This window comes from Drosophila serrata, unplaced genomic scaffold (genome assembly GCF_035046125.1).
Source record: "Drosophila serrata isolate PLE 108 unplaced genomic scaffold, ASM3504612v1 contig_347, whole genome shotgun sequence".
In the NCBI taxonomy this organism is placed as follows: domain Eukaryota; kingdom Metazoa; phylum Arthropoda; class Insecta; order Diptera; family Drosophilidae; genus Drosophila; species Drosophila serrata.
Genome location: NW_028257245.1, coordinates 2,746,330 through 2,774,112, shown reverse-complemented (window position 1 = coordinate 2,774,112; position 27,783 = coordinate 2,746,330). Strand labels below are relative to the sequence as shown.

At 46.3% G+C, this 27,783-nt stretch overlaps 1 protein-coding gene across 4 annotated transcripts in view; it reads left to right on the top strand.

The window, feature by feature from the left end:
* Nucleotides 1-19,908, top strand: part of pk (prickle) — a 63,874-nt gene extending 43,966 nt beyond the window's left edge. Inside the window, exons 2-7 of one of the 4 annotated variants that reach the window (XM_086838111.1) lie at nt 589-1,810; nt 12,628-13,156; nt 14,981-15,094; nt 16,305-16,433; nt 16,507-16,710; nt 17,342-19,908. In XM_086838111.1, the coding sequence (XP_086694237.1) occupies nt 717-1,810; nt 12,628-13,156; nt 14,981-15,094; nt 16,305-16,433; nt 16,507-16,710; nt 17,342-19,252 (3,981 nt within the window). In that variant the 5' untranslated portion in view covers nt 589-716 and the 3' untranslated portion in view covers nt 19,253-19,908. Of the gene's footprint in view, nt 1-500; nt 1,811-12,627; nt 13,157-14,980; nt 15,095-16,304; nt 16,434-16,506; nt 16,711-17,341 lie in introns of all 4 variants that reach the window. The other 3 variants (XM_086838112.1, XM_086838110.1, XM_020959802.2) reach the window with 3 other exon arrangements.
* Nucleotides 19,909-27,783: the final 7,875 nt, after the last annotated feature.

Here is a 27,783-nt window from a genome sequence, read left to right as displayed (position 1 = left end):
ACCAATCACTATTAAGGGTTCAAGCTGCCAATTTCCAGAGTCTACACAAATTTGATTAGGTTTCAGCAGCTTCCGTGTGCGGTTTGGGGAAAGTGTTAAATTTATGCCGCCGCGTTTTCCATCTTGTTCGAAAGTAAATTATAGGCAATCGATCAACACGGTGCTGGCCTTTGTCTCGTATTTTCAATTTCCAATCGAGAAAGTTGCATTTTCCTCGGGCTGTATCTGTATCTCTATCTGTATCGAATTAAGTGCTTAACAAAACCCCACAACAACAATGGAAAATGTTGAAAGATACAAAAGCATAAGACGTTAAATATAGTTTTACCGATTCTCCCAAAAATCAAGTTATTAAATGCTTATAATAATTTAGTATCACATTTTTAATGATGATCTTTTGTCTTGGGTTGTATCTGTGTCTAAATGAAATGCTGCTCGCTTAACTTAGTCGAGAGAACAGATAGTTTTTGATTATACTACACAATGGAATGCCAACCAAGAACCACAAATAAATCGTTAGTGAAAAGTGCAACAAAAAATCTGCCAGCAAGTAATTAACATTCCGCATAAAAACTCAATTTACTATAGAAATTTGCAAGCCAAAAAAACAAAAGCGGCCTAAAAAGCAGCTACAAGACCAGAATGTCATTGCTAACAACGAGGGGCAACGAGAACTGAAAAATAATTACGGGTCGAGAACAATAATAATAAGCAACATGAGCAGCCTGTCAGCAGCACCAGCAGCAGCAGCAGCAGGAGGAGATGCTTCTGGAGGAGGCCAGCCCACAGCCACTGCCACTGCCACTGCCACTGGCAACATGGAGCCAGCGATGGTGCCACGTACCGCCAATTTGCTGGCATGCAAACAATGGTGGCGCGTCTGCTTTTTGTACGGCGACCAGCAGAAATATTACCGACAGCTCTATAGCAAGGCGGCGGCCCAGCGGCTGGCGGGGGCTAATCAGGAGCCCGGCACAATGCAGGACAATGCCCGGGACCGCGACTACGACACCGTGGCCCTGGCGATGGGCCTGGACAGCGATCTTATCAATGGGCAATTAGATGCCGGCGAAGATGCGGACGACGGCATCGATCTGGGCGATCCCTCGGTGCAGCCGCGGGGCAATCGTCCCCTCTTTCCGCTCTCCTCCTCCCCGCGTCGCAGCAAGAAGCTCCTGAGATCCCTGCGCGCCCATGTCAGAGGGGAGAAGGCGACCAAGGCTGCCGCCTCCGCCACCGCCCCCGCCACTGCAAGTGAACAGGAGAGCGAGCTGACCCAGAGGAACGCTCGGGTCACCGTCCTGGACGATCCCTTTCTCTTTGGCATCGATGCCGATCATTTGGGCGACCTGGTGGTGCGGGGCAAGCACTACAGTCCATCAGAAGCCACCGAGAACATGGTCAAGTTCTACGGAAGCGAACCTGAGGCCACTGCCCAAGTGCTGGAGATCATCGAGCAGGAGGAGGGACTGCCAGCGGAGCAGGAGGAGGCGCCCAAGCCCGCTCTGCCGCCCAAGCAGAAGCAGCATCGTCCTGTGCCGCCCCTGCCACCGCCACCGGCGAGTCGGATTACTCCGGGCCATGTTGGATTACCCGGGGCAGAGCCACCGCCACCACAAGTGCCGCTGCAACCTCTGACCGCCGGCGATCTACAGTTTCTGAACCTGAGCCTCCGGCAGCGCAGTTTACCGCGCAGCATGAAGCCGTTTAAGGATCCCCACAATATCAGTTTCACTTTCAACGAACTGGACACGAGCGCCGCAGCGGAAGTGGCCACAGGAGCAGCCAAGGCCCAGCAGGAGGCAAATGAGTGAGTAACTTTCCAGCAGGTTCATTTGTCAGAAGCGATTCGGCGCTGCTGACAATTTAAATGCATGCGTTTTGTAGCCCCAATGATTGATTACCAGGGCCGAGAGTTTAGCAGGAGTAGGAGCAGGAGTAGGAGCCAGAGGAGCAGCCACTTGTTCCACTAGCTGACGACGATGCGATGCGATGCGATGCGATGCGATGCGATGCCGAGGCAGGAGTCAATGAACACACAGCAGCCATTGCGTGTTCTGCGACCAAGACACACGCAACAAGCGGCATCAACTTGTTCTTGAGCCCTGGCTCTGACTTGAAACTGAAGCCCCAAGACAGTGGTGACACTCACTCGCGGCATCAGGAATATATAGTATAACATTTTTGGTGAAATATGAACCCTTTCAAGCTCATTCAGTAAATTCAGAGCATACTATCACTTCCTTGAGCCATATTTATTTTGCTGTCTCGCCTCGGCTTTGTTTTTCTGACAACCTCACACGGAATATCTCATTTCAATGATACAATCAATGGACTTTAAATTGAGTTCAAGATATAAATCTACGGAAATGATATTCACTTTCTGTTTTGTGGTTTCGTTGTTCATGAGTAGATGGATCTCTCCTGCTGTTTGCTTGAAAAATTGCTATATTTATACATTAAGCTCTTAGTTTACTACAAAATTAATTAATAGGAAAACACCTAATGGGCATTTTGTTTCTTTTATGACTTATATTAAGGTATGGCAACTTATTTGGTGATTCAATATAAATCACCCTAGATTATGTCCTTACTTAGAAATTGTACTAAACTCCGAAATAGGTAATGTAAATTAATTCCAATTCAAATAAAAGTTAGACTGGCTTGAAAAAGGTAAAAGGTACTCCAAGTCTCTGTGACAATCTTGAGTATTTGGTTTCCATTATTCTTGAGGTATCATTGGTGCCTCCCCACAACTAAATTTGCCACAGTGTGCCTGCTGTCTGGTTTCGATGCGCTGCGTTGCACTCCGCTGCACTGCCTCCGTCCCTCGTCCCTGGGCCGGTTCGCATGGCATCCCATCACTCACACCCTGGTCTCCACTTACGCGGCCACTCTCGGGTTACGCATACGACGCAGTGCCTCCGGGCCAACTCTGTGGAGCAGCAGCAGCAGCAGCAACTGCCAAAGTGTGATTTACCAGGGGCCTTTGTGCGCCTCTGACCGCCTCTGTGGCAGATATGGCAGAGCAAAGTAAAGTAAAGCAAGGCAGCGCAGAGCGAGCTCCGCTTTCATGTCATGATTTTGCATAATGCCATGCAAATATCGGGCCCTAAGACTAAGTTATTGTGTTTCGCGGATGGCAGGCACGCAGCTTATGAAATATGGCCGGCGATTGTTTTCCCGCGGCCGCATGACATTTCCTCCTTTTCATTCTGCAAAGGCAACGCTACTATCCTGGGATCGAGGCTGGCACTAGGACTGGGTGGAAAAACAATATTGGCATATATTTCCATGGACATTTAAGGGCTTTGATTTAGTATGCAGGGTTTTGGGGGCAAACAAAAGACTTAGGCAACAAACTTGGCTCTTGGGAAACGGAGCGCGAGTAGGAGAAAGAGCCACAACTCAATTAGTTTTGTTGGCCAAGCTCATCATGATGCCTGCGATGATGATGACGACGAACTTTGGCAACCACAAATTAGAGAGCAGATCCACGCTCGGGAGCTGCATTGCCAAACGGCCTGCTAACAGGAACCGCCAGCGCTTCCAAGCGATCCCAAGCGATGCCAGCGATTCCAGCAAGAAGACAATCAAAGCATAATTAATAATAATAACAGACGCCGTTTTGATGTGCCCCTGACACGGCTTCATCCGATCCGATCCGTCTGCAATCCGGTAGCCACACGCGATTCTCGACTCTCGATTCTGGATTCTCGATTCTCGCCCAGAAGCCCAAAGGCTGCCATCGATGAGAGTTTTCACCGCATTCGGTTTGGTCTCCGTCTCCGTCTCCGTCTCCATCTTCGGCTTCATCATCATCTTCATCTTCATCTTGTCGTTGGCTTGGCATTCCCAGCTCAGATCTCAGATGCAAAACTGGAGAATCCGAATCTGGTTTCGCCTGGGCTTCCTTTTAATTGCCTGGGCCCCAGAGCGCTTAATGAAGATATTAAAAAATTGCACTGCAATAATTTCTGCAGCTCTTGAGGCCGAGCCAATGCATTGGCTTCTGGTTAGTTCACATTCTCCTCTCTCTCTGGCAATTAACTTGTGTTCAGCTCGTGTCTAAGCATTCAATTCAATCTTAACTGCCATCGAGTGCCGCATAAATCTCGAGAGCTTAGCCGCTGCGTCTCTATTTCGCGTCAAGGAGGCGGCATCGGGCGGAGACACATTTACGACTCGTTCGGCAGTCGAAATGAACGAAACTGATGGCGAGGAATTTGCTTGGGATGTAAGTTGGGAAATAAGTTTTTACAGCCATCCATCCCATAGCCTCGGCAGTCATACTTAATATTAATGGGAGGAGCAGGTAGCAAAATGTTGCAAGCGAAGGCTGCTTTCAGGGACGGCAAAGTGTTGTAAATACTCCGGGGGTTTCTTTTAGCATCAGCTTAGAGTACTCATTTCGAAATAATACTAATTCTGCCTAAGCTATAGTAAATAAAGAGATATGTACATAAAGTAGATAGCAAATCTTCGATAACTATTCCCCTTAAAAGACCTTCCGATAGGTATTTTTCCCAACTGCAAAAGATTGCCTCAGAGGCGTGCAATCTGGCGGCCCATTCATATTGATTTTGGTTTTAATTAACAAAGCCATTAGGGGCGCTGGCCTGCGACTTGCAACTCTTTTCGGGGCGTGGCTGCAGATGCAACTTAATTACAAAAACAAAGTGCAGCCCAAGTGGCGGCAACTTGCATGACTTGGCCCAGACAATTGGCCAACTGGCTCTCCCGTCTCTTGGCTCTTTCGGCGCTCCAAACTTTGTTTCTTAGACGGCGCCACGATGAAGTGCGATCCAACGACGGCGACAACAACAGCGTTACAAACTCTTGTGATTTATTTATGCACGGCGGTAAAATATGATTTTGTTTTCGTTACTCTTTTTACTCTTTACTTTTAGTTGTCTTTGTTTCAAGCCCCCCCAGCCCAGGTAATGTGAAAATAAAGCAAGGCCATTAAGCGTCTCCGCTCATGTTGGCCATGCTAATTGCCTCGGTCGGTGCTTATGCCATGTTTATACGCATTTATGGCCAACACAACTGCGTCGCATATTAATTGTGCTCCCCTCCCGTTCGGCATGTTTCCCACACGGAAAATAAAAAATGGTCTTGAACCATGATGTATTGGATGTTAATTAATTTCAATTAAAAGTTAATCTCATGAAGGCAGGTTTGCCACATCTCGATGGTTTCTTCGAGAGCAGAACTCCTACAGATGTGATCTAAAATCATATTTACATATACATACATATATATGTATTTATTGATTAGTTTTGTTTTGTTCTGTGCAGGCATTTCTCAAGCGTCTTAAGCCGCTTTCAATCTCAAAACTCTTGGCCCGCTCCGTGACTAGTCTGCGCCCACATCAAAGCCATTTGCCACGGATCACAAAGCACCTCTTGGGCTGATCAAAACAAGTGCGGGCTGAAGGGATTTTCGGGATTACCTTAGCCGAAAGTAGACACTTGACTGACAGTTCGAAAATATAAAGGCTGCTGGAATTTCCCCCACCTCTCTGGAGCAACTAATTAATAAAACATTTAACGCACTCGCACAGACACGCAAGGCAATAAATTAATAGCTGCGAAAAGGGGGAGCGGGCTGGCCGGCGTTCGCGTAATTTTTATTGACAGCTTCACTTTTTGCATTTAAATTGCCTGCATGCCTCCGCTGGCCAAGTGCAACCTGCAGCTTGCCACTTGGCAGCTAGCCAGTGGCGGGATTCCGCCTGCATTAGCACTCTTTGCATTCCTGCCTCGTTAGTTCCTGAACCTGCCCCGAAGCGGGTTTCCAGCGATCCACTGACCGCGATAAGGGGGGACACATTATCATTGTTCGGAGGGCGGGGGAGTTGCCAATTTAGCCGCACTTGCGGCCTAATCTCTAGCATCCAGCCATTGCACAATGCAAAGAGAGGCCTGCAATGTGCCGCATCATTTAACTGTCAGGGCACCTCATAAAACGCAATTAGCAGCTAATTATTTCTGCCGTGTCGCCAGTGGATGCCACTGAATGCTGATGCCTGTTTTCTGTTTTCTGTTCTGTATTTTCCATTTTTCCATCTGCTGCCTGTTGCCGGCTTGTCAACGAGCCTCCGAGAACAGTTAGTGCAAAAGTGCAGTTTACCGTTCCAGCTTTTTTGTCAAACAACAAGCCAAATCAAAAGGCGGAGGAACTAGTCTCCAGGGGTCGATCTATCGAATACCCTGTAACGATTTTACTAATAGAATATGAGGGAAATATTTTAATTAGTTACCAGAATAGGTTTTAAAATTTATTATCTATAGAAAAGAAGAAGTTTAGCAATAGATACCATGTTAAAAGGAAAAGAAAAAAGCATCTGATGGTCTAAAAATTCCCAAGTTCGAGTTCTGTAGAGGAATGAATCGGAGCAGACTGTGGAAACAATTGCAATTGTCTTCTATATATATTTCCTACAATCCAAATAAATCATATATATAACGTAACTTAATTGCTGTTCTCAGTAGAAAAGTTTACTGAAGACTTTTTCTTGGTGGAAGTAAAAAGTGCCTTTAGTACATCTCCTATATAAATTATATAAATTACATACCTGACCTGCCTGAGGTCTTTTCAATTATTTTATGTACTACAAATTACTATAAAGCTCTTGAGTTTTATGTCTGTTGCTAATCCTACATCTAAGTTTCCAATAAATTATCCATTTTAATGAATCAGTAAAAGTTCGCAGTCAGTTGGGCCCGACTTGATTTACTCCTGCTGAAAGCAATCAGTGATTTCAATACCTTTTAGAGTCAGAACTAATTCCCCTCGGGAATGGGATTGGCCGGCCCAGCTTCTGGCCAAAAGCCAAACACTCCGCAGACTCCTTTTTCGGCCCGGCTAGCAATGTGCAGCCTGCAACTCGCGCTCTCTGCGTAGGCAGGGAACACAATTTCTTTGCTGCTTTGCTGCTTTGCTGCTGGTTTTGTTAATGGCCAAGAAATTAGATTCCAATTTCAGTTGGCCATAAATCAAAATAAGCCAACATGCAGCGCACTAGCAGCGCAGTTGGCTTTATTACGGTTAATTTGTGAACAGTTTTGCTGCGACGCAAGCCGCATAAATCAAATCAGATTTGGCTGGTGGGGCTCTCTCCTCCGAAGCCCACATCTTTTAGCATCCGAATGTGTCTTTTATAACTACGAACCGATCGGAGTTTATCAAGTGGAAATCCCAGTGATCTCGGGCTGACCTTCGACGGCTACTTAGACACTCGAAGCGTGATTTCCTTCACTCGGCGTGTTTGCTCAGCGCGGAATAAAAATCAATCAATGCCAATTTGTTTACCAAATCATCATAAAAAGCGAGCCAGACTCTCCAGCTCCTCAGCCTAACGGATGCGGAGAACGAAATGTAATTATGGTCAAAAACAAAATTGAGCATAATCACTCCGGCAATGAAGGCAGCAGCATTAATGTATAAAAATCGAAGCATCAAAAAAGTCGTAGAAAAGCCCAAAGACGACGGACGACGACGGCGAAGACGACAAGGAACAAAAAGCATGCTACAAGCAACAAAATACGAACAAAATAAAACTAAAAAGGGGGGAAAACACAGCCAAAGACACGGCTTCAATTAAAAAGGCAGCACCAGAAGGGGCACCTTGGACTGGGGCTGAGGGGCAGGTGGACACAAGTGGAGAAAACAAGTTCATAGACCAAAGACAACGACCGCAGAAGCAGCAGCAGCCAGCATCGTCTCCGGATGAGTGCCGTAGGCCCCGCCGACTGGGAACACACACAGCCATGGATATATGGCATATAGCTACAAAGGGGGGGATTGTTGATCACTGATCGGTGATCGGTGATCGGTGATCGGGAGGAGGCACTACCTGGCCTGGCCTGGTGGGCGACCCAGAACAACACACGCGTTTTGCAGCAGCTACCCGGGCTTTGATGTATTTGCCACAAAGTTCGCTATTAATTGGCGGCCGATCGAATTAAAAATAATGCCTTGAATCAATTACCATGAAAACAAATTGGAACTTCTGCTATCACCGCCTTTAGCTCACCGAATTTGCATTGATGATGCAATTTCTCTTGCAGCCATTACCAAGGCGCTGCTCTAACACAAACCTGATCGCGATGGCGGTGTCTCTGGTCGCTCCCCCGGTTCTGTGGCTCCCAGGAAGCTCTGGGAACTGGGAACTAGGAACTGGGAGCTGGGAACGGGGGGCCGGGTCTCTTGCCGCTTAGCAAACACAAATTGCTGGCATAGTTGTTGCAGCTGTGAAAATTTGCACGCTCGGGAAACAATTTTGCTGCCCGTTAGCAACAAAGGAGAGCGGCAGCAGCAGCATACTTGCCGCCTGCACCAAGTGGCAATGCGGCATTTACCGCCCCAAACTTTAATTGGCTCAGATGGCTCCGATCCTGCTCAGTTGTAGTTGTCCGAAGATTATGCGACTTTCCAGCATAAGCGGCGGGCAAATTGAAACAGCAGATTAGCGCAAGTACAGTCCCGCCGCTGTCCGTCGGCAATTAGTGCCACTTGGCGTATGCGTAATAAACGCACCTGGACGAAGACCACACACACACACACACAGGTGGGGGGAAGGAGAGGTAGATAGACTGGCATTCTTAATCAACTTTCAGGCTAGGCGAGAACAAAAACCGTTTGCCTGCCAAAGTCAATAAAAATGTCAACACGGCAAATGTCATGTTGACAAGGCAGACGGAACAGAACAAAACGTGCTCGTACTCGCACTGTTGCTGGTTGCTGGTTGATGGTTGATGGTGGCTGGTGGCTTTGCCTGGTTCACTGCAAAAATGCCAGCGGTTGTGGCTCTGTATTTCTGGGCGAATATGGACATTCTCCCCCGTAAAAACTTTACGAGCTTGCCGCCGCTCCTTTCTCCCAGACCAGCAAGTTTTATGGACAATTCAAAAATCGTTTATGACAATCGCACCGAACACGAAGCTGCGAAGCTTTTTAATAAACTTTTGTTGCTCTTCTTCCTGCCCTGTCAGGGATAGTAAAACAATAAAAGGACATGCACTGCGGCGTGCCAGTCCTGCCACATAATTGTTGTCCAGCTGAGAGACGTCGTAAAACTAAAAGCAAACAAGTCTCAATGGTGTGACACCTGTCGTCCCTGGACCCAGGGTCCACAAGAAGCCATATAAGCAATCCTTGCACAGAGAAAAAAATAGGGGATCTGATACAAGGATAAAGGAAGCTGAGGTCAAGACAATCTTTCAACAAGTTCACAAGATGATGATAATGGATCGATATCTGAGTGGCTAATATTATGATATTTTTCAAATAATAATTCAGTACTATTAGGTACTAAAAATATTAGTGGGAGATTGCTGCGTTGTTTTAAAGAAGCATTAATTATACTTGATAAACAAAACATATGTCAAATCAATACAATACCAATTAAGCTTGTATTTTTTTTTTTGATAATATAAATAAATAGCGAAATCTTTCAATGTTTTATAATTAGTTACATTAAATATGACTATATTTTTGGTATGATTTCAAGCCTTCTTCTTTTATTTCTTATAAAATGAAGCCCATGCTATCTCTTTATACCTTTTCTTATGATTCATATTTTTATTTCCTGTGTAAGAATAACCTGGAACAACATTTTGTTGGTCTTTTTGCCTTGGACTACCTGGTGTAACTTTCGCTGCGGATACATATGTATTAGCAGGCTTATATACACACTCGTTCACGATGATTTTTCGGCTGCTCTGCCGACATTAACCCAAATCACACAAATGACTTGAGAAAACCGCACACAAAGTGCCAAAGTGATTTGGGGCTAACCTTTTGGCCATTGTGTTGCCTCTTCTGCGTCTCCGTCTCAGCCTCCATCTCCACCTCCATCTGCGAAAGATTCCCTGGCTAAACTGTCTTTAGCCCAGCATTGAGCCGTCGCTCATCGCTCAAGAGCTCTGGCAATTTGTCAACGCGACCGCCGCATAATGATCATTCATTTGGATGCCAGATAAGAGCAGACGGGCTAAATATAGGCACTTGCCGCAGATCTCTACGAAGGGGTGGCCCCGGAGGAGCAGGAGCAGCTGCAGATGGCCTCCTCTTTCCCGGTTCCCTCTCTGGTCCTGGGATGGCTGTGAACTAGTTTTCCCGAGGGCCCTAGAGACTGGGCAAACCAGTTCTCTGGGTCAACGACTGCCAAAGTAATTGAGTCGGATACCAGAGGCCGGAGACCGGAGACCGAAGACCGAAGACCGAAGCCCTGTGCCTTCGATCAATGCAAATAACATCAAAACAGCTGCCAACTTGGCACGAATTGGCGGGCTTTTCCCGGTCGATCCTGCAGCTCCTGTTGCCTTGCAACAACAATGTTGCGCAACATGTGCAGCACGCACAGAGCGGGGCACTTTCCATTTTGTTCTCCCGCCTTAATGACTTCATAGACCTGTGCCAAATTGAAACTTGCCACAATTGCTTTGCCAATTTTACGCAATTCGCTGCAGTCAACAATAAATTTGTGCTGGTGCCGGTAGAAAAAGGAGGGCCAAAAAGAAATGCAGGTCGCCCGCCGGTGTGGAAAAGCCGCACAATAAATTTACCAAGCAGACCCACAGGCTCCCAGGCCGATTTTTACACTGGAAAACGAATAGAGATAGGTCTTAAGTATGAGATATAATAATATTGATTTATTTAACAGAATTATTTCTTCATTTGTTATGTCCAATAATTAAGGAGGCTTAAAATCGTTATCTCACCTTGACTTTAGATACAAAATAATTTAACCAAGAGACTCTTGCATTTCCTTTAATATTCGGTTTAAACCTTTAAGGATTTATTTATAGCGAAATGCGCATTGCAAATTGCTAACAATTTCCGAATTATTATACCCCCATTACTGTTGTGTTGACTGCATTTGGTTATTTTTTCTTTGAGCCGTGTTTATGCACAGTTTCGTCTGGCTTTCCGTTTGTGGAACCCCAAGTGGGGAACTGGTAATTTGAGTTTTGAATGCGCCTGATTTGATGGCGGGCCACACTCTGCCATTGGGGGTCTCCAGCTGGGACACGCTGCACGTGCATGCCCGGGGACTCGACTTTGGATTTGGATTTGGATTCAAATTTGTATTTGGATTTGGATTTTGACTCGCATTTCAGTCCCCTCTCGGTGTGAGTGCCAGTCCATTACAAATCCCAACTGTTGTCCCGCCACGCATTCTTGCATTCTCGCAGCTCAAAACTCAAATTCAAATGTCAGGCGATTTTTTTGGGCCTTACTCCCATTGAAATCGCAATCTGCGCAATTAATTTGCCGGCAAGCCGCAGGAACCGCTTGGCACATAGCACTCGCCTCGCTATTGACACATCAGCGGGTCCCAGTCCCGATCCCTCCCAGCTGCTCCTCCTCCTCCTTGCTGGTGAACTAGAAATGGAATTGGAAAATGTTAAATCGGGATGTGGCTGGGCGAAAAGAAAGAATTCACTGGTTAAAACAACAAAAGGGCGGACAGCATTGTTTTGATAAAACGCCCGCATAAACTCGCATTTCCAGTTCGGTTCAGCCCCGGCCACGCCCCCATTCAGATACTCGGATATATATATGTAAGCACCACTATATAGACGAGTGACTGTGTGTGCATACACATATATCCGCACAGACAATGCACAGTTATCCTTTGATATGGCAAACAGCAAACTGCCATGAAATGGTGCGTGTTCCTTTCCACGACCTCGGAGGGAAAGCTGCCTGCGAGTGCGCTACGAAAAATTTGGTTTACAGGAAAAGCTTTTGTCTGAAGATGGATTGAGGGGCAAAAGGATTGTCATTGGAGGCTCTGAGTCACTGTACTATATGGGGAATGTGAATATACATATATATTAAGATGTTGGAATATATATTCATATTTGATAAAGATCTAGGGAACTTCTAACAGATCTCACAGGACTTAATTTCATTGAGATCAATAGCTCAATAATTTATTTGGTTAACTTAGTCTATTGAACTATGTTTTCCAACCATTTTCCCGTGATCGTAGGGACCACAGTAAATGGATTACAGGGCGCACTCGAGCCGGGGATAGGATAACAATGTCAGAAAATGGCAAAATGACAACGGCGACAGCCCTGCGGGTTTGACAGCAACAAAAACAAAACAAAAAATAGCAACAAAAGCAGCGCTAGTCTGTCGATTTGTTTGTGTAAATGCTGTGAAGCGTATATTTTTCATTTTGACGTTTGGAAAAACCACTCCCCCCTCCCCACTTTCCGTTCTTGTCGCCGCCGCCGAAATAAAAAACGCATGAAAAACAAACTAAAATTGACAGCTTGTCCGTTGGCAAATAGGAAGTGCAAAAAACCGCATAAATCCAACGAATTACAAAAGGAATACAATGAAAATGATTTCCATGCGGTTTTATATTACATTAACAATATGATTCGGCTTTGTGGCAAGGGATTAACACGTTTTTCCCCATTTCCCCCAAAGTACTACATATAATAGTGGCATTCCTTGCCGTGGCCGTGGCCGTGGCCATGGTCGACCTCTAACCCGCCGGAGGAAGCACTTCAATTAAATTTTTAAATTTTAATTAACTTTTGATTAGTCAAGCCCGCTCTCCAAGTCACGTTTTCCGCCCGTTCTTTCCCTCCTCCGCAGGCCCATCAGCCGGACCCCGCTGACGCAGATCTCCTATCTGCAGAAGATCCCCACGCTGCCGCGCCACTTCTCACCCAGTGGGCAGCAGCATCCGAACCTGGGCCTGCCCAGCAGCTCCTCCGCCAGCGCCCTCTTCGCTGCCCAGAGTGCCGCCGGCCTGCTGCCCACCTCGCCGCTGCCGCTGCAGCGCCACCAGCAGTTCTTGCCACCGCACCACCAGCAGCTCCCGGGAGTGGCAGTGGGAGTGGGACTGCCAGGACGACCGCCCCAGTACTCGCCCGGTGCCCCCAAGTACTCCAATGCCCAGCTTCCGCCTCCGTCGCACCATCAACTGTCGCCCGCCCTGTCCACGCCCTCGCCACCTTCCCTGCTCCATCATCCCGGCGTGGGAACGTCATCCGCCTCCGCGCATGCTCCCTTCCTGGCCGGACCGCACATGGACATGCAGCGGCAGTCGCATTCGGACGACGACAGTGGCTGCGCCCTGGAGGAGTACACCTGGGTGCCACCTGGACTGCGGCCTGACCAGGTGAGTTTGCAACTAGAACTCGAAATAGAAACTACATTCTTCCCTGCTGATTGCAGTAGCTATCGGTTTTTTTAGTTATAAGTTATAACTTATAACTATTACATGCACTATGAATATTCACTCAAAATACTCCTTAAAATGGATTTCTTATTTACCGATCAATTTTAAGAAGATTGAAATATTTGTTTGTTTTAATGTTATAACGCAGCAAGTCCGTAGTTTATCATGTGAGTGCCAAAAGAGCCCTGTTTTCCTTGAGTAACAGTTTTTAGCTGAAAACTGATCCTTCATTGGACAACCACTCCTATTTATAGTAGACACATATTCCTATTACTTCGAAAATTCTAGTCTTTTGATTATTTTAGTGTAATTTCTGCGATTTCCTACAAATAACTTCATTTTTACAAACACTAAATATGAATTTAAATAACAGGATAGGATATATGATATACTGATTCTTTTTAGACAAGTAAAAAATAAGATTAGTTGGCAATCATCGATCTCGGTCTCTATTTCTGTAATTAAAACATTTTCCCCATTAGGAAATTCAACTAGTATGAGTGCTTACTATTTAGTTTAGTTTTTGCACTAAAGAACCCTCTGACGAAGCCCTGAAAATGTCAGGTATCCAAGGTGCGAGCACTCACGTTGCCATTGCCAAGGAGTCCAAGGAGTCCAGATTACAGATCTTGGACTTGCAACGCGAATGGCGAAAGGCGAAGCGCCAAGGGCAGACCCGTGGTGGCAGGCGAGATTTGTGGGCTGGCGATAAGCGGGATACTTGAGTTATTGTGCGTTATTTTGTCACTCGGAGCGAGCTGTAAATAAATACACGCGACGAGGCCATAAATCAGCGACTGGTGGCCAGAGTCGCCTCGGAGATGGAAGATGCAGCGCGCTGCACTCGGCCGGACTCGGACTCGGACCGGCTCTATTGGAGCGTGTCAATTAGGCGAAGGTCCGCCATGTCCGAGGTCCCACTGTCCGGCGAATTAGATAGTGCTAATTAAAGAATGCTCCGAGCTGGCCAGCAGCCATTCCTCAATTGCCATTTGACTTTAATGGCCAATTCAATTGTGGCCGAGAGGCGCTACGGCGCTGGGCCTTCTGCCCCTCTTTTTTTCAATTATTTGCCAGGGTCGAAAAACGAAACGAGCTCGTAAATTATTCGCGTAAAATATGCGACAATGCCAAATAAATCTTTCACAATCTGCCGGGCGGCAGAAGCGACCAGTTATCCAGCTCCCAGCTCTGAAATTCGGATTTTGGTATTTTTTCCGGGGCCTCTGCCGTTTTGCGTTCAACTCTTTGACTTCCGTTAAGGCCATTCCGTCCATTGGCAAGCTTCCCATCGGGATGGCCTATCACATGTCCAGCATTGCATTTCTTCGTCTCGTTTCTTTTTGCGCCGGGTGACTTTACAAACAGAATTGAAAATTTATTTACAGCCATGTGGCAGCAATTTACGTTGATGCGGCATAAGCCATGTGTCAGTCAGCCGCCGCGAGAGCTGGCATTTCCCATTTCCCCATTTCCATTTCCATGGCCAGGGCCATGGCCATGTCCGATGCCATGTTGGCCAAGGAGAACGCTTTGCGGCGTGGCCAATAAAGTTAGCTTGGCACGTTGTGCACCTTTCAACCTGGCTCCGCCGAATCAGAATCAGAATGGGAATCAGCGTAATAAAATCAAAAATCTCTGCCCGCTGTGCCGGCCGGGCTCTTAACCCTTTGTTGCCCGACCCACCGTTCCACCAACTTCTTAACTGTACTTAGGCATGCCGCAGGTACTTACCACTCGAATCTCTGCTCCGCTCTCCCGCAGGTTCGCCTGTATTTCTCGCAAATACCCGACGACAAAGTGCCATACGTCAACAGCCCGGGGGAGCAGTATCGTGTGCGACAATTGCTGCATCAACTTCCGCCGCATGATAACGAGGTGAGTACTGGAGTCCATACCCCATCCCCACCCCCATCCCCATCCCCATCCCCATCGCCATCCCAGTTAGCCGCTGACCCAAGTCCCCCGGGATCGTGGGCCGTCAATTTTGCGGCATTTATCCCAACCTGGAGGAGCCGCCTTATCGCGATTGAAGCCACCTCGAATTACGGGCTATGACATTTCAAAGTCAAATTGTGCGACTGTGCGATTTTTCCCACACCTCCATCTCTGGATGTTGCATAAACCCATCCTCTGTGTACATATGTGACCAAGCCTTGAAACCTTTAATTAATCGGGGAAACAAGTGCAGCCAGACTGAGTTGGGTATTTAGAGCAGACGCTGACCACAAAAAACTATCCAAACAAATACAGGGAATGCTGAGCGGATTCCCAGATATCAGTTACATAGGATGCTGTGACAGTGATGGTAAGGTACAATTTGTGTTGCATACAAAAGGTACATGGTACAAGAAAAGACAATATGCATATGGCGGGTAACGCCATTAAGAAACTGCAAACTCTCTTGAAATGTTGTAAGGAAGATAGCCAAAGGAAAGAGGAGTGCTGTGCGTTACTCATCTTACGAGTTAAATCAATCTAGGTTTGGACTATGTGTAAACTACTTTACCTAGAGAGACTATGTACCGTGATGAAGCTACCATCACTGTTTTGGGGATTGGGGTTTGAGATCCCTCTGGTCTGGCTAACGATGACTAGAACAGTCATTGAAGGCCGGCCCGAAATCAGGAAAAAGAAAACCGAAAAATAAGCGGAGGCAGCCGAAAAAATTTGCATACAACACACAAACGAGACGCGGACCAAAGACCGAAGAACTAGAGTCGTAGACCGCAGACCACAGACCGTTCTGGGGGAGATGGGCAGATGCAGATGGAGATGGAGATGGAGATGCAGATGGAGTGGACAGCAGGAGGCTGGAGGCAAAGCGTTGATGGGCAGCCCCGTCTACCAGCACTGGCTACCGTTTTGCCTTTTGCGGTTACCCCTGGTGGTGGGATGTGGGCCTGTCCGCAGCCGAGACAAACCATCTCCGCCTGTTCTCTGTCCCTGTCCCTGTCCGTGTGCCTGTTCCCTGGCCGCTCTTCTTGGAAAGATCACTTCAGCATGAGGTTCGGCCCACGGAGCCTCACTTGAACATATGATTTTCCTGCCGCCTGCCGCACTATTCAGTTACTCGCTGTCATTGCAGGTTCGTTACTGTCACTCACTGACGGATGAGGAGCGCAAGGAGCTGCGGCTTTTCTCCACGCAGCGCAAGCGCGATGCCCTGGGCCGCGGCAACGTGCGGCAGCTGATGAGCGCCCGACCCTGCGATGGCGTAAGTATAGCCACCTCGAATCCAGCCACCAGCTCCTCCGCTAATCCCACGACTCCATCCTTACACCTTGCAGTGCGACGAACTGATTTCCACGGGCGACATTGCCGTCTTCGCCACGCGACTGGGTCCCAATGCCAGCTGGCATCCGGCGTGCTTCGCCTGCTGCGTCTGTCGGGAGCTCCTCGTGGACCTCATCTACTTCCATCGGGATGGACGCATGTACTGCGGACGCCACCATGCGGAGACCCTCAAGCCCCGCTGTTCGGCTTGCGATGAGGTATGTAGCCATTGAGTCATTTCCCTACAATATTTTCTACGGGAAATCTAAGAGTTTTCTGCTGAGAATCAACTTCGAATGCAATAGTTTAGTTAATGCTTTGACAACCTGTATAAGTAAATATATTTAAATAATTTTACTTTGTTCTTAACTACAAAAATTACTTATAAAACCCGAATTTCAATCATAAAGAAACTGTCGATTTATTAAAATTTTAAATAAAACACGGCAGAAGACAAAAGAAAATGTTTAGAAACATGGTCAAATATTGCCAACATGTTTTGCAACATGCAACAGACCAATGTTACTTGAAACATGTTGTGCATCCATTGTTGCAACCAACACAAATGTATATGTATGTTGCAGAAGTTTAAATACAAATAACATAGAAACGTTATTATGTTAATAATCTCTTATAAAGCAATTTATTTGGGCGTTTTAAGTCAATGGAATTTTTGTTAACCATTTTTAATGATACTTAGACTAGATACTAGACTTAACTTATCTTAACGTATTTAAAAATTTGCTTATTCATAAAATTTTTAAAGTGAAATGTAAATCCATTAAGCTTTTAATATATCATTTTTGAACGGAATCTAACATTCCCCTTTTTCTCTCTCTTACCCCACAGATCATCCTGGCCGACGAGTGCACGGAGGCGGAGGGCAGGGCGTGGCACATGAACCACTTCGCCTGCCACGAGTGTGACAAGCAGCTTGGTGGTCAGCGGTACATCATGCGGGAGGGCAAACCCTACTGCCTGCACTGCTTCGACGCAATGTTCGCCGAGTACTGCGACTACTGTGGCGAGGCCATTGGCGTGGACCAGGGCCAGATGAGCCACGACGGCCAGCACTGGCACGCCACGGACGAGTGCTTCTCGTGCAACACGTGCCGCTGCTCTCTCCTGGGCCGTGCCTTCCTGCCGCGCCGTGGAGCCATCTACTGCTCGATTGCCTGCAGCAAGGGTGAGCCACCGACGCCGTCGGACAGCTCTGGAACCGGCATGTACACCACGCCCACTCCGCCCACGCAGCGAGTGCGTAGCCATCCGCAGGCGCCCCTGCCGGCCCGCATCCCCAGCAGCCACGCCTCCAGCTCGCCGCCCATGTCGCCCCAGCAGCAGCAGCAGCATCAGGCTAGCTTCAATCAGGCCATGTACCAGCTGCAGAGCCAGCAGCTGGAGGCAGCCGGAGGCGGCAGCCTGCTGGGTCTGGGCGGAGAGCTGTCCCTGCTGGAGCAGGGCAAGAGCTACGCCACCTCGGACTCGGACGCGGGCGTAGTCAAGGATCTGGAGCTGGAGCACCACGGATCTGGCCATGCGGTCGGCGGGGATCTCACCGACTTCTCGGGCGGTCGCGCCTCCAGCACCTCGCAGAACCTGTCGCCGCTGAACTCGCCGGGCGACTTCCAGCCGCACCTCCTGCCCAAACCCATGGAGCTGCAGCGGGACGGAGTGTACAACTTCAACGAGATGGCCTCGAACCTGGACGCAGCCTGGCCGGCCAAGCCTAGCCTGGGCGCCCCAAACAGCTACCAGCTGCAGCGCCAGCTCCTGGAGAATCCGCATACCGCCAGCATGCCGGAATTGGCGGGGAACCTGCCGCACCTCTCCTCCGCCCAGCAGTTCCAACAGTTCCCTCAGCACGAGTACGCGGACATCCTGCATCCGCCTCCGCCGCCCCCGGCCACGGATCTGCCCGAACTGCCCACACCCAACTTGAGTGTGGCTTCCACTGCCCTGCCGCCGGAACTGATGGGCTCGCCCACTCACTCGGCGGGCGATAGGTCCCTGAATACGCCCCTGTCCACTCAGTCAGCTACGCAGGCCCTCACCCATCCCGTTTCCATACTGAGCGGGGCCTCCTCCTCCTCGCCCATGAGCGGGGAGCCGGGCAAGAAGAAGGGCGTGCGATTCGAGGGCATCCCGGACACCTTGCCACGTTCACGAAGCTACTCGGGCAATGGAGCCGGCACGAGTGGAGGCTCGGAGCGGGAAAGAGAGCGCGACAGGGACAGGGACAGGGACAGGGACAGGGATCGGGATCGCGACAGGGAGAGTGGCGGTCGTCATGGTCACGGGCATTCCTCTCGAAGGCGGAGGCGTCGCAAGTCCTCCTCCACCGCCGGGCATCATCGCAGCGGCAGTGGCCATCGGTCGCACTCCACCACGCGGGCGGACACCTATGCTCCCGCGCAGCCACTCTCCGCCTCCTACCAAGGTCCTCCCTCAGTCCTTCAAGCTGCTGCTAACCTCTCCCATGAGAGCGAGGCCCACAAGTCGCCAAATCGGCAGCCGAAGGAAAGGGAGAGAGAGCGGGAGAGGGAACGCGAGGAGTCCGAGGAGTCGGACGTGTGCTCCACCTGCTCCTCGAGCTCCTCCAGCTCCGAGGACTACATGATGATGTACCAGCTGCCGCAGAGGCGCCACTACGGCGGCGTGCGCGTGAGCTACGTACCCAACGATGCCCTGGCCTACGATCGGAAGAGGAAGCCCAGCGAGATGGGCGGCGACAAGGACAAGAATTGCATCATCTCGTGATGCAGCCGGTCCTGCAGCCGGAGGGCGCTCTAATCAGAGCCCAGATGCATTCAGAGAAACATAACCAGATAGCATATCCCAGTCCGGCAAGGAGTTATTAATGAGGCACCCCTTGGGCAACTCCATCTCGTGGCTAACGAACGTGGCCCAGAACGCTGGCGGGGATCATCAATTCTTTGCAACGGAGGCAACTACCGGCACACGACAAAGCAAAATAAAGTTCAACTTGACATTAAGGCGCCTAGTTAGGATACACTCACCCACAAACATATGCAACTCCGAAGGAGGAGAGACCGAAACCCTACAATAAGAGCCAACACTGTTCCAAATACACATCCCTAGTTAAGCCCAGTCTATATACATATATATATATATTTTGATACCTACGAGTAGCCTAAGAGAAGATATACCCTATTTATACCCTATAAAATTATATTTATTGCATCAACTAGAGTAGATCCAACTATTTTTACTCTATTTTAAAGTTTATTCTTAAGTAAAAAATGAACAGGCGTAGAGTTCCTTGAAACACTGACGCTATTGGGCTAATGAAACACTACAATAACTATAACTTAAGACCATCAACTGTATGACATTCATGAGAATAAAGAGTTCAAAGAGAGTGGAGACTACCACTACTACTGGCAATACTTAAATGGCCTGAAGGACTTGTTCTAATTCAATTGTAAAAACATGATAATAAAAATAAGTAAGATGCAAAACGCATTATTTCGACCTGCCCCTATAGCTTATTTCACGCTCTTTTGAAAACCTAAGCAGCTATTTAATTTGCTTCTATAAATTGTATAAATATTACCAATTCCTGCATTAATTATCCAAGTTATCAGGCCATTGAAATCCTTGATTTGGCGACTCGCCGGATGGCTTCGATGGCTCCGATGCCGTATCTGCAGTATAATTATGCATCGGATAATGAATACAAATTACGCGCATGTCGAGCATTTGCATGCTGGCCTTTCACGACGGCAGCCACATGGAAATTAAAATCGAAAATAAAGCAGGCAGCAGGCAGCTGAATTCCGCCTGCTGCCTGCTAATAAGTTGATGGCAAATTATGGCAGACCGGCTCTCCACAACGGATCCAAGCGGAGTTGTAGGGCCAACTACCAGGAGGAGCTGCGGCAGTGGCAGTGGCAGTAAGAGCAATCACATGCATGCAACGCTTGCTGCAGGGCGTAATTAGCAAATAATGCCGGCCACTCCAGAAGGGGACACAGGCGGTGGGTCCCCAGTCCCAGTCCCAGTCCCAGTCCATGTCCAAGTCCCATGTTCCCTGCTTACTTTGTTAGAATCAACAACTCGCGCCCCAGCCGTCGGTTCAACAATGTTTGCGCACATTCCACTGGTGACGATGCACAGGGAAAAATGTTTACCATAATTGGTCATTAAATCATAGTATTTATGTGTATGTATGATGTTATTATAATACAGATTGGTATTATAGCATTAAATTGAGCTAATGTAACATTAGTATTGGTTTGTTGTTATTTTAAATAAATAAATCAACTAAAGAATAGAGGAATTTAAGAAAAATGATGACGCGTTGGTATGAACAGAGTCCTGGAGGTTATCCAATCGTCCCTATGGCAGGTTTATAATATAGTCGACCGACCTTGTTCCCTTCCAACTTTAAATTATAAATGAAATTTATTCGAAAAGTATTAAAACTGAAATGAAGGGAAATGCAAGACAAACTCAGTTTACATGCTCAACCTCTGATATTCATTAAGAATACATATTCTTTATAATATGCAAGGCAATTGCTTGGGAGACATAATAAAATAAGGTTTTTGCTGTAACTTTATAATTCACCAATATATTTTGTATTAAAGTTGTACAGTATGCTTCCTTAAAATTCGAAAAGACGCTTATTAAATGATTGTCTCAGTTTTTCGATTTTGTAAACGAGGTGCGTAGACTTTGTGTGACACACCATTTACATACCCAAAAACTATAAGGAACTATAACTATGGTAGACAGTATTTTTATGAAGAAGTGTCCCAAACTTGAGAATTGAAAGTTACGTTCAGTGGAAAACTTATGGTACATAACTGTTATGTACATATTCGTTTATTAATTAGTATCATAGTATCATATATGGAAATTAACGTAGTATCTAAAAATATATGCAGAACCAAGTTAGAGCTTCGTTTTATAAAACTATATATTATTTATGCCGTCCGCTTATGTACATATGTTTGCACCAAAACTGCAGTCTAAGCTAAGCTTGAATACTTTTCTAATTTAAAGATTTGCAAAATCCAAATAAAATGTCTACATCTCTGTGCTGTAGCTTTAAAGTTTTCCACTGTGTGTGCGACGAGGCCTGAGCAAAATCATTTGCAGCTGTGTAATTTGTGGCCGTGGGCCCCCCGACCTTGTCCAGTTTGTCGCCGAACCCTGGTAATGGCCACTTAATAACGCCCCTCCCAACCCCATAATCCTCACATCCTCCGGTACCACCTGCATGTTGCTGGACCAGCGATGCGACCGAGCGATAAGCGTCCCGAATTGTCTGCGTCTGGCATTGATAAGCCAAATGACTTTGGCGTTAACGCACAGACCTACAGATACAGATACAGAAAGTATCCCAGTGGGTGGGGGTTTTTCAAGGGACACCGGCATGCTCCGGGAGGAATCGGGATGCTGGACACCAGCCGAAAGGACACCAAGGACTTCCTGGGCACGCAACTTTTGCAATTGTAATTTCGCAAAGTTTCTCCAAACAGTGTGGGAGGGGGCACAAATGCATTTGCCAGATAGATTTTTGTTGTTAGATGCCATTTTTCGTTATAATCCAGCGACAGGCAACAGACAATGGGTGAGCTTTCACTGGTTTCCCTTCGTCTCCCCGCTTTCCCTGCTTTCCCGGCTTTCCCTGCTTTCCCAGCTTTCACTCGATGCGTGCGCCTTTGTGTTTTATTGCATGTCATTTCCGCTGCCGTTTCCTCCAGCCGCTAGCATACTTCTGATGATTGGTCTGCTCCTGTCTGGCGGGCATCCTGCCACATCCACTGGCAGTGCCACTGCCTCCAGCTGATGGTGAATGGCGAATGCAGTGCCTGCCATTACGTTTATCCTGCCACACACACACACACATGAACTCCTTCTCCGGACAGTTGTACACTTGTACATCAGATATGGCAGAATTTATATTCGCATTTCCGGCGCTCATTTTTATCATGACCGAAAAACTGAACTCCACACACTCCGCCAACAAATTGTAATGTGCAGCTGGCATGCTTATTTTCCGGGCATCCTCCACAGGAAGGGTCTGGAGCTGATTCTGGGTCTGGGTCTGGGATTGGACCTGGAGTGTTTTTTGGGCGGACAAACAGCCAAGTGTTTTATTGTGGTCGTGACTGCACAGGACAATCTGCTTCTGTCATTTCGCTGCGCTTTTCCAGGCGATTGTTTTCCTCATTTTCAACGCGCACTGTCCTGATTTCACTTTGGAATTGCATTGAACTTTATTTGCTTTGGTTGAGTGAGCTTTAAATCAAACAATTTTGGTGGGGAGAAGATACGCATTTAATCATTTTAACTCTGAAATACTCATAAATTCTGCTATTGATAAGGATTAGAGCAAATTTCTCTTCTGTGGAGACAATATTGAACTAACTATCAGCATTAGTTATGATTTCCCTGGATTATTTAACCAAAAATTGGTTTTGATTTATTTTTCAAATAGTTTTTAGTCGAAATTACTCGAAATTAAAACAAGTTCATATATATTTCATATACGTAAGGTTTAGCTACCAATGAGTGTCCTTTAACGTTTGATTTAATTTAAATACGAGCATATAATTTTCTAACTACTTTCCGAAATAAATGTGTCACATATATAATTTGCAGCCAATACTAATTCGTTAAATTGAAGTAGATAATTACATTGGTTTAGCTTAATATGGATTCTAAGAATGTATACTTCAAAATCTGGAGGCAATCCCAATACAAAATACGGTTTTAAATCTTAAGTTATGGGCACAATAAATAAAGAACAATAAGGAATAGTGACAAAAGAACAGAAATAAAAAGAAATATATATACTTAACGGTTAGAGTTCAGAATTTTCAAACTCCTGATATAGAAAACATTTTACATAAAGCGAAAAACAAATGTGTCAAACACACATAAAAGTTTTCACTTCGAATTGAATAATTTTGTTCTTATTTAACCCGTCAAATTTAATACAGTTTATAAAACAATTTCATCTTCTAATTAAAATTGTGAAAATAATGTTCCAGCTAGATAAAATGAACTTTCACCAAAAAATAAATAACTTTGAACTTTATTTCGATTAGTTTAAAGTGCAATTGACAGCGAAATTTGTGGTGTCTGATGCGAAGCAAAAATGTTCTCATCCAATATCCAAAGTCAATTTCACAAAACAGAATTCGGTTATGAAAATGTTATTAACTCCAGCAGGACGATGTGGAAAATGTGTGTATAATTTATGTGGCTCTGTCGGGCTGATTATTGCGGCAATTTCCCGCATTTTCCAGCAGCCAAACCCCCCCACTATCGACGGGAACGGGACTAATGGCTCTGCTTTCAGCAATTGTTTACTGGCCCATTAATTAATACAAATATAAATTGGCAATATGAGTGCGTGCGAGTCACACTCACACTCGGTTCGAACAGCAGCGGTGGTCAAAAACAATGAATCAAGCGTATGCCAAGAGTCCGGAGTCCGGAGTCCGCTGGGCTTGGTCGGGGCCAGCGCATAAATAACCACGAAATGGCCGGACAAAAACAGAAATGAAAACAAAAAAAAAATAAGAGAGAGAGACGTGAATACACATACACATTTATGCCCTCAGCCTAGAACGTTTAATTAATTTTTAGCGTGTTTCGCAGACCCCGAAAAACAGGCAGGCAGAAAAAAAGAAAACAATTATTAATATTCGCCAGTCCGGGCACACGCACCCAACTCCGCTGGCCACGTCCACACTCCCCGTTCGGAACCATTAAAAGGGATACATCATCATAACTAATAATAATCATGTGCCGGACGCACTGCCTCCCCTCGACTTAAAGAGATAGCGGAGTCGAAGTAAGTAAGCCCGGCTCGAATTAAATTAAGCATTATTGATGGCAGGACACATGTCCTTGTGTTGCTTCTGCTCTCCGTGCAACTGTTACCGTCTGGTATTTATCGCATCGTATACTTTGGAGCTGGGAAGTCCAACAAGTCAGACCGGAACAGTCCTGTCATAAAGAGCACAGGACCAGCACAGTGGGATAAGCTAGTGGAAAATGGAGTGAGACATTAAAGCAGAGCTACTTAGACAGTGGTCCATGGAGTCCCATCTATCTTAACTCAGATAAATATATAATAAATGCTTTATGATCCTGCCAGTACTTACGTTTCATAATTTTGTTGATTAACGTTGATAAACAAATATGTAAAAACCTATTTAATAGTCACATTAATAGATCAAGTAAGTTACATTTCGGCCAACTACAAAAAATAAGATGCGTAACGCATGTTTTAAAATAATTGCAAGAGAGCCTGGAAATAGCCACAAAATTTCAAATTTTGAATTATATTTTTAAAATGATACAACAATTTTAAAAACTCTCCATTCTTTAAGGTCCATTAAGATCTATCGGATTTCTTTCCACTACCTTTCCACCATTAAAGCAGACATATTTTTCGCTGACCTCAATTTAAATCAATACTTTTTGTAATTATGATGTTTCCTATGATTAAAACTTTATCTAAATAAATTAATTCAGGCGAGTGCTGCCTCACTGCCCCACTGTAGAGTTACTTTTCGTGCTCGGCATACCGATATGATTTTTCCCGTATCATTAGCTGAATCGTCCCTGGTCTTTGTCTAATGTGCAAATCTAATTAAAGCTGCACTGAGCAGCAACTTGAATCGGCCATATGTGACTCGGAGTGGAGGAATGGAAGGAGCTTGTGGCTACTGTCGGTGTAGCCACTGTCCCCACAATAAATACCACAAATAATCATAAAACTAATGCCGCAGACGTTCGGAGCTTGCTCCCCAAATACTTACTCGCCCTCAGCTCTGACTGGAGTCTGTTTTGCTACTTTGTTGCGTATTTATTATAGTTATATTTTGCTCCTGCTAACTCCCTGGTTTTCATTTGGTCTCGGTCTGACCTCGCCACTTGTATCTGTATCTGTATCTGTATCTGTTTCGCTTTCGGATGTAGCTGTGGCTCTGAGTGTGGCTTTGGCTTTGGTTTCGCCTGGGTTAGCCTCATATTTCATTATGAATTTATGATCGGCGGGGCTGGTAATGTGTTTATTGGCCAAGCTTGAGGTGATTTGAGAAATGTTCACCAGACTATTTATAGTTTTAAATTTAACTTGTTATCAAGATTATTATTGTATGTGCCAGTGATTATTAAGGATGAACACTTTAAGCTCACTTTTATCACGAATTACCATATAACCATGAATCACAAACACATGCTGTGGATATCGACAGCTTCAGAAAAAGACAAAAAGAATTGCGCCGAGTGAAACTTTTAATTAAGTCGGGACTTCCGCTTCCGACTCACTGCCTCTGCGGGCTAAGTAGCTCGACACAACAATCTAAATAATTAAAATATGCAAATGCCGCCTAATCCGGCCGAGCGACACGTACACGCAGACACAACCGTCCGGAACGAAATAGTACGGATGGGATATAGTGATAGTAGGAGCACGGGGACAGTCAGACAACCAGCGATTTGCTTAAATTATTCATGGCAATGCAGTTGGACGAGGGATGGGATGGGGCTGGATCCCACCATGGCAGGTAGTAAATTAAATAAATGACTCCGCCGAATTGTCGGCGTGAAAGTTTCAGCCGCACTTTGCAGCAATTAATGCCCTCGGCCCTCGGCCCTGGGATGTATGCTACGTTTTATTTCGGACTCAAATTCCACGGCAGCTGATCCGGCCGCCTAAAATATTCAATTATCGAAGTGGTGCATAGGCTTTGGCAACTTTTATGCCTTCCATCGTTTTGCTTAATTGGTAAAGTTTTATGTGCAGCATTTTTTGTTCACTTTTTTAAAGCCCCGTCGTGTTTTATTCCTGTTTTTACAACTTTTCTTGCGGCATCCGCGCAATGTTTGTTTCCGTTTGTTGTTGAAAGAAGGGAAAAACATAATTTTTAATTTCGTGTGGGCCAGCGTTTTTATTGGTTTTTAATTTCGTTGTTGCAGACATGGTCCGCTTGTCCGCTTTGGCTCTTTCAACGAATGTAAACAGCATCCTTAGAAGCTCCTAACGAACGAAAAAAAGGAGAGAAGGAAAGGAATGAAACGGAGCCCCCGGTGGCCCATTGGGCTGTCATAAAGCGTTGGCGTTGCTTTGTGCGCTGCGCGTCGTCAACGATATCATCATCGTTTTAATCGAAGGACGAGGTCCTTCCCGCTGCGTGCAAATATGCTTTGTCTATAGCATTCGTTTTAATTTTTTTTCTCCTGCTCTGCTCTGCTGCTGCTGCTGCTGCTGCTCTGCTCCACGTTTCCCCTTGCTGTTGTTGTTACTTTTTCATTACTTTGGCTTAAAATTGATATGAAACTTTTTGCGAAGGAGTCCTTGCCATCAATACGCTTCATGTTTATTCTGCCACACACTGGCACACCAGTCCCAAGTCTGTCTGTCTGTCTGTTCCTGTGTCTGAGTCTGTATCTGTGTCCTGTGTCCTGTGTCTGGCTCTCCGGCTGCTCATGCGATTGTGGCCAGTTGTGTTTGGTCGCCGACGTTGCTTTCATGGGTTTTTAATTACGGCAAGAATAACAATATCACGTGTTCCGAGTCCTGGCAGCCGCTCTTTAAGTTTCACTTATTCCACCTCTCTCTGTTTTCCCTACAGTCCCCAAAATCAGAAATCGATAAATAAAATCTAAATTTCAAATGGATGTATAAATCAAATTTTATTTGCTTACTCTCTAGATTCAAATCTCCTGGGGTCGAGGAGCTTAATTCGATTGCCGAACCGTTTATCTCTAAACTTTATTATCGCAGGCGGAATTCAGAATCTGAAATTTTTGTAGGGGGGAATCCCCTGGCAGACAGACATTCCATCAGATTTGACTCATTGCCGGCATGTCTAAAATATAGCTTAAATATTTGATGTATCATGCATATGCCATGAGCATACGCCGTGCCGTAAAGCCCAAGAAAAAACAACCACTTAATGCTTTACAAAAATGGGGAAAAAAAACGAAGAAAAATGCAAAGTAAACATTGCGCATACGCCATGGAGGCCCCTCAGGTGGCAGAGCAACACTTGCTGGCAGCCGTCAGTTTTCAGGTGGCAGGGCAAAGCGCTAAACGCTGTTTGCTGTTTGCCATTCGGATATCGAAAGTTATAAAGCATGAAATCAGTGCCAGCGACGCCCTCGTGTCGTGGGCTGGTGATAACGAGGAGGCCGGGGGAAGGATTTGTCGGCGGGCGTCGAGGCGAGGATGAAACTTGGCGGCATATTTAAATGTGGCTGCAGGGCAGACACAATGGACGGAGGCTGATGGGGTT